General features: G+C 60.1%; 2 protein-coding genes across 2 annotated transcripts in view; one reads left to right on the forward strand and one right to left on the reverse strand.

Moving 5' to 3' along the window:
• The window catches only part of SLC27A1 (solute carrier family 27 member 1), a 12,476-nt gene extending 7,789 nt beyond the window's left edge, over positions 1-4,687 (reverse strand). Inside the window, 5 exon segments of the mRNA XM_071732689.1 lie at positions 210-371; positions 1,657-1,930; positions 1,933-2,053; positions 4,205-4,314; positions 4,316-4,687. Of these exon segments, the coding sequence (XP_071588790.1) occupies positions 210-371; positions 1,657-1,930; positions 1,933-2,053; positions 4,205-4,314; positions 4,316-4,687 (1,039 nt within the window).
• Positions 4,688-6,396: 1,709 nt separating this feature from the next.
• On the forward strand, positions 6,397-8,284 carry NXNL1 (nucleoredoxin like 1). The gene is made up of 2 exons (XM_071732691.1): positions 6,397-6,813; positions 8,167-8,284. The coding sequence occupies exon 1, from the start codon at positions 6,477-6,479 to the stop codon at positions 6,801-6,803; it is 327 nt and encodes a 108-aa protein (XP_071588792.1). The 5' UTR covers positions 6,397-6,476; the 3' UTR covers positions 6,804-6,813; positions 8,167-8,284.
• The last annotated feature ends 1,575 nt before the right edge of the window (positions 8,285-9,859 follow it).

The following is a 9,859-nucleotide window of genomic DNA, read 5'->3' on the forward strand; positions in this document are numbered from 1 at the left end:
CAAATATTGAGGAATTTAACCCAGAGCTGCCTGGAAGCAGAACTTTTTTTTTTTTTTTCTCTCTTTTTTTTATTTCTGAGCCCAAAGTGTGGTGGTTTCACCCCCCCCCCCCCCTCACTTCTCTGCTGTCACCCAGCCCAGCCCTCCCACACTTTACCCCCAAAACTCCCAAATCCTTGATAAAAATGCCCTAAAATGGAGAAAATTACCATCTAAACCTTTGGCTGGGATGGAAGTTGGAGGGGATTTGGAGGCAGTGCTCAGGAGGGGGTCGAGGTGTTGGGTTTCCAGAGGAACCACCTCAGGGTTGTAGTCCCCAGAGCAGAATTTGGCCATGTTCTTCCCCAACATCCCATTCACCTCAGAAATTGCTGCAAAAAAATAATAAAAAATAAAATAAAAAAAAACCCAAAGCACCCAATGTGATGGCAGAACCTGAGGAAGCTTCACAAGCCCCAGGTGACACCCACCCAGACAACACCTGCAGGCTCAGACTGACCCAGGGCCACCAAAAAACTGCAGGAAATTGTCTGATCCCAGCACAATCTGCAAACAACCCAAGGTTGGCATCGAGGAAAAGATGGAAAAAAGGGAATTAGATCCAAAAAAAACCATGGGGAGGGGGCAGGGGTGGGTGCAGAGCCAGCACCCCCTGACAGAGCTGTCCTGCAGCACAAAAAGTGGTGGGAGGCAGGGGGTAAGAGGAGGAAAAAAAATAAGAATTTGCCTCGTGGAAGAAAAATTTCCCTTCTGGGAGAAAAAGCTGCCTCGTGGTGAGACCCCCAGAGAGGGGGTGAGACCCCCAGAGACACCCCCAGAGAGGGGGTGAGACCCCCAGAGAGGTGGTGAGACCCCCAGAGAGACCCCAGAGAGGTGGTGAGACCCCCAGAGAGGGGTTAGACCCCCAGAGAGGGGTTAGACCCCCAGAGAGGGGGTGAGACCCCCAGAGAGACCCCAGAGAGGGGGTGAGACCCCCAGAGAGGGGGTGAGACCCCTAGAGAGACCCCAGAGAGGTGGTGAGACCCCCAGAGAGGGGTTAGACCCCCAGAGAGGGGGTGAGGACCCCAGAGAGGGGGTGAGGACCCTAGAGAGACCCCCAGAGAGGGGGTGAGACCCCCAGAGATGTGCTGGGAGCCCCAGAGAGGGGGTGAGGACCCCAGAGAGACCCCAGGGAAGGGGTGAGACCCCCAGAGAGACCCCAGGGAAGGGGTGAGACCCCCAGAGATGTGCTGGGAGTCCCAGAGAGACCCCCAGAGAGGGGGTGAGGACCCCAGAGAGGGGGTGAGGACCCCAGAGAGACCCCAGGGAATGGGTGAGACCCCAGGGAGAGGAGGTTTGGACCTGGATTCCCCTCAGGGTCCCTTCCCAAGGCTGAGAATTTGGTTCCTCTGGGTACCAAAGCTCCCCAGAGAGGGGGTGAGACCCCCAGAGAGGGGGTGAGGACCCCAGAAAGGGGGTGAGGACCCCAGAGAGACCCCCAGAGAGGTGCTGGGAGCCCCAGAAAGACCCCCAGAGAGGGGGTGAGGACCCCAGAGAGACCCCAAGGAAGGGGTGAGACCCCAGGGAGAGGAGGTTTGGACCTGGATTCCCCTCAGGGTCCCTTCCCAAGGCTGAGAATTTGTTTCCTCTGGGTACCAAAGCTCCCCAGGGACTCACCTGAGGCCAACTCCCCCCCAAAAATCAGGGCTTTGGCCCCCGAGGTGGTGACACAGTAGACCAGGGAGTCCAGACGGAGGTTGAAGTTGATGAGAGCTGCCTCCACCCCAACTTTTGCCATCCCCAGCCAGAGCCCCACGAACTCGGGGCGACTCTCCATGAAAATGGCCACCACGTCCCCCAGGAGGAAGCCTTGCTGGGAGCAGAAGTTGGCCACGGAGTTGGAGAACTCATCCAACCTCCTGAAGGTCCAGTGCTCCCCAGTGGCCTCGTAGAAATCAGGGCCACTTTATCCGGGTGCCTGCTCACAACATCCTGAAAAATCTTGGGAATGGTGCTCCTGGCTTTCTGGTGCCTCCTCAGCTGGGATTTGACACGGAGCAGCACGAAGAGGCCGCTGGAAAAGCCACAAAAAAAAAACAAAAAAAAGGGGGGAAAAATGTCATTTTCAGCACGAGTCTTCACTAGGAGGGAGGTGGGGACCCCCCCATCCGACACCTCAGCTCCTCAGGGAGCTGAAAGTGGGATTTTTCTCCCCAAAATGATGTGGTGAACAGAGCCCCCCCCCCTCCTGTGCTCCACATTTCAGCCCCTTCCCCACTGCCCCCTGAGCCAAGCAGCCCAGAAGAAAAGGGCAGAGGGGAAACAGCAGCTCCTGGGGGGGCTCTGCCTCCCCCTCCCACTGCAGGATTTGCCAAATTCTGCTTTTCCCCAGGCAGGAAGCAAAAAAAAAACAAAAAAAAAACTGGGTTTTGGGGGTTTGGGGGGCACTTTAGAGCCTTCCAGATCAGAGTCTCCAAGTGCCAAAGACCCTCTGAGAATGCCTCGGAGTTTTTGGCTTTTTGCAGGGTTTTTTCTCCTTTAATTTCCACAAATTATTTCCAGGCTCCTGGGGCAGCAGCTGCAAGGGAGAGCTCAGCAGGAGTTGTCTGAATTCCACCTGATTTCCTTGAGGTTGTCCTGGAGGAGCCTCTCCCTCTCTCCCCCAGCTCCAAAAAAATCACTTTTATTTCAGGATTTACCCCCAAACTGCCAAAGTTTTAGCACAGGGGGGTCCAAGGGATCCCCTTTTTCCTTCCTGGAGCTGGGGAGATGGAAACATGGGATTTTTCCACCCTTTAAGCAGGAAATTGTTGTGCAAGAAAGCTTTGGATGAATCCCCAGTTTAATATTAGCACTTCCAAACCCCTCCAGAGCTCTCAGGAGGGGGAAGGGAAGGCTCCAGTTGTTGGCAGAGCTCAGGGGCTCTCCCAGTGCCAAGCTGAGAACAGAGGAGCCTTTTTCAGGGCTGAGCTGCCCCTTCCAGACACCTCGAGGGCTTTTCTTCCCCTCACTTGATTTTTCTGCCATTCTTCCCAGGAGGAAACAGCTCCTCAAAACCCAGGGACAGCCCCAGCAGAGCTGGCAGGAGCCCCAAAATCCTCAGGGAATTCAAGAGGAATCCTTAGGGAGGGGAAAAAACATCCTGGGAGAAAGGGGACTCCTGGGTTTTCACACCCTGAGGGTCCCAAACCCCCCCCAAGATGCCCAGGGGGGCAAGAATGGGGGGGGGGATGTGACACTTGGGGTGTTTTGGGAGGTTTTGGGGAACTTGAGGGTGTTTTGGAGACACTGGGAAGGGTTTTGAGGACACTTTGGGGGGGGTTGAGGACACTGGGAAGGGTTCTGGGGACCCTGACGGGGTTTTGGGGCCCCTTGGGGAAGTTTTGGGGCTCCTTGGGGGTGTTTTGGAGACACTGGGAAGGGTTTTGAGGGACACTCTGCGGGGGTTTGGGGACACTTGGGAGGGGTTGAGGACACTTTGGGGAGGTTGGAGACACTGGAAAGGGCTTTGGGGACCCTGAGGGGATTTTGGGGCCCCTTGGGGGAGTTTTGGGGCTCCTTGGGGGAGGTTTTGGGGCCCCTGGGGGTGTTTTGGAGACACTGGGAAGGGTTTTGAAGACACTTTGGGGGGGGCTGAGGACACTTTGGGGAGGTTGGAGACACTGGGAAGGGTTCTGGGGAGCCTGAGGGGGCTTTGGGGCCCCTTGGGGGAGTTTTGGGGCTCCTTGGTGGAGTTTGGGGACACTTTGGGGCCCCTGGGGGTGTTTTGGGACCCTGAGGGGGTTTTGGGGACCCTTGTGGGGGGTTTGGGGACCTTCTGCCCCCCCCTCCCCGTGTCCCTTTGCTCCTTCCCTTCCCAGCCCAGGGTGCAGGGGGGGACCTCAGGGATTGGTTTGGGTGGGGGGCACCTCAAAGCTCCCTCAGGGGACACCTCACCCCCCCCCCCCCACCCCCCCCCCTTCCCCCGCCCCCCCCCCAAAATGGCTCCAAGCCCCCTCCAGCCTTACCTGAGCCACCCCCCAGGGCTGGGGCAACCCCGGCTCCCTCGGGGCAACCTGAGCACGGGATTTCTGCCTCCCAACCCCCCTCCCAGTTTAACAACTCCCAACCCCCCCCATCCCCCCCCCCCTCTTTCCTGCAGCCCCTTCCTCACCCCCTTCCCCACCCCCCCCCCACGGCTCAGCCCCTCGCCCCCCACCCCCTCCCCAGCTCCCCCCTCACTCACAAGAGGTCCCGGGGCGCCGTCCGGAGCAGCAACCTCAGGAGCCGCCACCCCCCGCCGCCCAACCAGACCCCGAGGCCCGCGGCCAAGCTCCAGGGCCAGGGCGCTCCCCAGCAGCCGCAGCAGCCCCAGGGAGCCCAGGGAGGCGGCGCAGAGCCCGGGCGGGGTGCATGGTGCGGGGGTTTTGCGGGGTTTTTGCGGGGTTTTGCGGGGTTTTGCGGGGGTTTTGCGGGGGCCCCCCCGGCCCCGCTCCCGCCGCTGCCTGAGGCGCGGCCCCGCGCGGAGCTCTGAGGGGGCGGGGAGCGGGAGGGGGAAGCTGAGAGCTGATTGGTTGAGAGGGAAGGAGCCCAACGCGGATTGGATGAGAGGAGAGAGAGAGGCGGGAGTCTGCGCGTGAGGGGAGGGGAGGGGCCGCGGGGGGAGGGGCCACGGGGGGGAGGGGCCCACGGCGGGGAGGGGCCACGGGGGAGGGGCCACGGGGGACATCGGGACAGGGGGATGGGGACACGGGGATGGGGACAGGGGGGACATCGAGATGGGGACAGGGGGAGGGGGACAGGGGGATGGGGACACGGGGGGAGGGGACACGGGGGACGTGGGGACATCGGGTCAGGGGGATATGGGGATGGAGACAGGGGACAAGGGGGGATGGGGACACGGGGATGGGGACAGGGGGGACATCGGGACACGGGAGACGTGGGGACAGGGGGATGGGATATGGGAATGGGGACAGGGGGACATCGAGATGGGGACAGGGGGACAGGGGACACGGGGGTGAGGGGACACGGGGGACGTGGGGACATCGGGACCAGAGGGATATGGGGATGGGGACATGGGAATGGGATATGGGATGGGGACTGGGGACAAGGGGGAGGGGGACACGGGAGGAGGGGACACGGGGGGAGGGGACACGGGGGGACGTGGGGACAGGGGGATGGGATATGGGGATGGGGACAGGGGGGACATCGGGACAGGGGGACAGGGGGATGGGGACACGGAGATGGGGACAGGGGGGGAGGGGACACGGGGGACATGGGGACAGGGGGATGGGATATGGGGGATGGGGACAGGGGAATGGGGGGATAGGGGGATGGGATATGGGGACAGGGGGACAGGGGGGACAAGGACAGGGGGACAGGGGGATGGGATATGGGATATGGGGATAAGGGGACAGGGGAACATGGGGATGGGGACATCGGGATGGGGACACGGGAGGAGGGGACACGGGAATGGGGGGACAGGGGGATGGGACATGGGGGACAGGGGGGACATCAGGATCCTGACACCGGGATCCTGACACCGGGATCCCCGGTGCATCCCTGCAACGCGCGGTTTTCCCCGCGGTTTTCCCGCGGTTTCCCACGGATTCCCGCGGTTTCCCGCGGTCCCCGCACACCACCCGGTCCCGGTTCCCGCACTCCTCCCGCCCCTCCCCGTGGCCCCGTGGCCCCCCCGCCCGGTCCCGCCGGTGCCGCCCCCGTTAAGCGGCTTGACCGGATTTGCCGGGAATCCGGGATTAGAGGCACCCACAGGAGGGGGGACGCGCCCCAACACCAGGACCGAACCCCACCGGACCGGACCGAGCTACCGGACCGAACCATCCCACCGGACCGGAGCATCCCACGGGACAGAACCGTCCCACCGGACCGGATTATCCCACCGGATAATCCCAACCGTCCCACGGGACCGAACCATCCCACCGGGTCGAACCGTCCCACCGGGTCGGACCATCCCCATCCCACCGGGCCGAACCACCCCACGGGACCGAACCATCCCACGGGACAGAACCATCCCACCGGGTCAGACCATCCCACCGGATCGGACCGAGCCACCGGGTCGAACCACCCCACGGGGCCGAACCACCCCACGGACCGAACCATCTTACCGGGCCGAACCACCCCACGGGGCGGAACCATCCCACGGGACCGGACCACCCCACCGGATCGAACCGTCCCACCGGGTCGGAACCATCCCATCCCACGGGACCGGACCACCCCACCGGGTCGGACCGAGCCACCGGGTCGAACCACCCCACGGGGCCGAACCACCCCACGGGACCGAACCATCCTACCGGGCCGAACCACCCCACGGGGCGGAACCATCCCACGGGACCGGACCACCCCACCCGGGTCGGACCGAGCCAACCGGGCCGAACCACCCCCACGGGGCCGAACCACCCCACGGGACCGAACCATCCCACCGGGTCAGACCACCCCCACGGGACCGAACCACCCCACGGGTCCGGCCCATCCTCGCGGTTCGGTTCCGCCCCCCCATGGCTTCCCTGTTCACCGGGAGGGTCCTGGTGTCCAACCGGGAGGAGGAGGAGGTGGAGACGGAGCGGGAGCTGAACCGGGCCCTGGAGAACAAAGTTCTGCTGCTCTACTTCGGGTCGGGGCGGTGCCCGCGGTGCCGCCGCTTCTCGCCCCTCCTGAAGGATTTTTTCCTGCGTTTGACGGACGAGTTCTACGTGGAGCGAGCTTCCCAGCTCGGCCTGGTTTACGTTTCCCGGATGAGAGCCGGGAAGAGCAGCGGGAATTTCCTCAGGTCCATGCCCCGGCGCTGGCTGGCGCTGCCCTTCGGGGACAGCTTCAAAAGGTGATTCCCGGGGGGTTCTGTTGGATCGGGGAATTCCCAGCCTTGGGAATTCCTTGGGAAGGATCTCCAGGATCATCCGGATCCGAGCCCCGCTCTCCCGGGATCGGGCTGGATCCATCCTGGATCAAAGAACTTCCAGGGGTGGATGAGGCTCCCGGCTCCTCTCTGGGATCTCAGCACCTTCCTGGGGAAGAGTTTATTCCCAATTTCCAACCTAAATCCCTCCCTCCTCCCGTTTGAATAATCATGGAATTATTGGATAGGATTTTAGGGATCATCTCCCCCAATCCAATCCCACTCTCCCGGAATGGGGCTGGATCCATCCTGGATCAAAGAACTTCCAGGGTTGGATGAGGCTCCCGGCTCCTCTCTGGGGATCTCAGCACCTTCCTGGGGAAGAGTTTATTCCCAATTTCCAACCAAAATTCCCCCCTTCTCCCATTGGGATAAAGATCCTGAGGTTGGAAGGGACTTTAGGGATCATCTCCCCCAATCCCCATCCCTTGGGATCGGGCTGGATCCATCCTGGATCAAAGAACTTCCAGGGATGGATGAGGCTCCCGGCTCCTCTCTGGGGATCTCCCCACTTCTCCTGGGGAAGAATTCCCAATTTCCAACCTAAATCCCCATCTCCTCCCGTTTGAAAAATCATGGAATTATTGGAAGGGACTTTAGGGATCATCTCCCCCAGTCCCCCCCTCTCCCAGGATCAGGCTGGATCCATCCTGGATCAAAGAACTTCCAGGGATGGATGAGGCTCCCAGCTCCTCTCTGGGGATCTCAGCACCTTCCTGGGGAAGAGTTTATTCCCAATTTCCAACCTAAATCCCTCCCTCTTCCCATTTAAATAATCATGGAATTATTGGATGGGATTTTAGGGATCATCTCCCCCAAATCCCCATCCCTTGGGGACCCCTCCCCCAGCCCAGGTCCCTCCAGCCCCTCCCGGGATGGAGCAGCCACAGCTCCTGGGAACAACCAGAGCCAGAAAATCTTTGGAATTTTTTCCTCAGATCCATCCCAAACTTCTTCTCCATCCATTTAAAACCCCCTCTCCCTGGGGGTTCCCTCCGGGGGTTGGGAAACCCAATAAAAGTCCCCCCCAAAAATCCAATCCCAACTTCCTCGAGCTTCTCCTGCTCCAGTCCCTGGATTCCCAAGGATTTCTGTCCCTGTGGCCCGAGGGAGTCTCCCAAAATCAGGAAAAAAAGGGAAGGGGGGATCCCTCGAGGCCTCCTGGGTCAGGATTCTCAAAGGAGACCTGGAGGAAAATCCTGGGAATTTCCCAGGAGTGAGGATCCCCCCCCCCCCAGCAGCCCAGAATTCCATTTTTTTTTTTTTTCCCATTTTTCAGGGAGCTGGAGGAGAGTTTTCCATCTCGGAGGTGCCAGCAGTGGTGGTGCTGAAAGCCCAACGGGGAGGTGATTGTTGGAATGCTGTGGAGGAAATCCAGAGGGTGGGACCCGAGTGCTTCCGGAATTGGCAGGAAGCTGCTCAGCTCCTGGACAGGAATTTCCTCCTGGCAGAAGATTGGGAAGATCCCGTCAGGAAAAGCTTCACCCACCCCTTGCGGAGCCTGAAGTACAAGTTGGGAAAAAGAGGAAGAAGGAAAGGGAAGAGGAGAGAGAAGGAGAAGGAAGAGGAAAAGGAAAGTAAAAGGGAAAGGGAAGGAGAAGGAGAAGGAGGAGGAAGAGGAAAGGAAAAACTTGAAAAGGGAAGGAAGGAAAGGAAAGAAAGGAAAGGAAAGGGAAAGGGGAAGAGGGAAAGGGAAGGAGGGAAGGGAAGGAAAGGGAAAGGGAAAGGGAAAGGAGAAAGGAAATGGAAAAGGAAATGGAAAAGGAGAAGGAAAAGGAGAAGGAAAAGGAGAAGGAAAAGGAAAGGAAAAGGGAAGAAGGGAAAGGGAAGGGAAAGGGAAAGGGAAAAGGAAAGGGAAAGGAAATGGAAAAGGAAATGGAAAAGGAAATGGAAAAGGAAAAGGAAAAGGAGGAGGAAAAGGAGAAGGAAAAGGAAAAGGAAAGGGAAAGGGAAAGGAAAAGGAAAAGGAAAAGGAAAAGGAAAAGGAAAAGGAGAAAGAAAAAGAAAAAGAAAAAGGAAAAGGAAAAGGAAAAGGAAAAGGAAAAGGAAAAGGAAAAGGAAGAGGAGGAGGAAAGGAGAAGGAAAGGGAGAAGGGAAAAGGAAAGGAAAAGGAAAAGGAAAGGAAAAGGAGAAGGAAAAGGAGAAGGAGAAGGAGAAGGAGAAGGAGAAGGAGAAGGAGAAGGAAAAATCCCCCTGATTTTGTGACCCCCACCCCCCCAAAAATGTCTCCAGGAGAGCAGAAAAATCCCTCAAAAAAAATAAATAAATAAAAAAAATCAAAAATCCCCTCAAATTCCTAAAAAGAGAACCACTCCCAACCCCCTGAGACCCCCTCAGTCCCCCCCCAGACCCTGAGACCCCCCAACCCCTGAGACCCCCCCAAGCCCTGAGACCCCCCCAACCCAAGGTCCCCCCAACTTCTGAGACCCCCCCAAGCCCCCCCAAACCCCTGAGATTCCCCCCGAGCCCCCCCCAACCCCCCCTGAAGCCCCTGAGCCCCCCCCAAGCCCCCCCAACCCCCTGAGACCCCCCCCAGTCCCCCTCGAGGCCGCTTCCCGCCCCTCCCCCCCGCCAGGCGGCGCCAGAGGCCGAGGAGCCGCTCCAGCCCCCCGCCTCGATGCTCCAGAGCGGAAGAAGGCGGGGCGGAACACGTCACTTCCGGCTCTCCCTGTCCTCCCCGCCTCAGGTCCGGGCAGGTCCCAATTCCCCGTCCCGAAGCTTTCGCGTTCCCGGTGGTTCCGTTACTCGGTGGTTCCGGTTCCGGTTGGTTCCGGTTCTGGTCCCGGTGTCGCTATGGGCGCTCACCTGGCGCGGCGCTACCTGGGGGATGCGGAGACGGAACCGGACCCGCTGCGGATGCCGAGTTTCTCCCCCGAGATGGGGCTGCCGGGCCGCACCCCCCGCAGTCAGTACCGGAACCGGCACCGGGAACCGGGGGAGGGGGGGACACAGATCCGTGGGGGTGGGGGGGGGGGACACAGAACA

This window comes from Heliangelus exortis, unplaced genomic scaffold (assembly GCF_036169615.1).
Source record: "Heliangelus exortis unplaced genomic scaffold, bHelExo1.hap1 Scaffold_297, whole genome shotgun sequence".
In the NCBI taxonomy this organism is placed as follows: domain Eukaryota; kingdom Metazoa; phylum Chordata; class Aves; order Apodiformes; family Trochilidae; genus Heliangelus; species Heliangelus exortis.

Excerpts from the sequence above, each read along its gene's own strand:
- NXNL1 (XM_071732691.1), top strand. The coding sequence starts at position 6,477 with ATGGCTTCCCTGTTCACCGGGAGGGTCCTGGTGTCCAACCGGGAGGAG.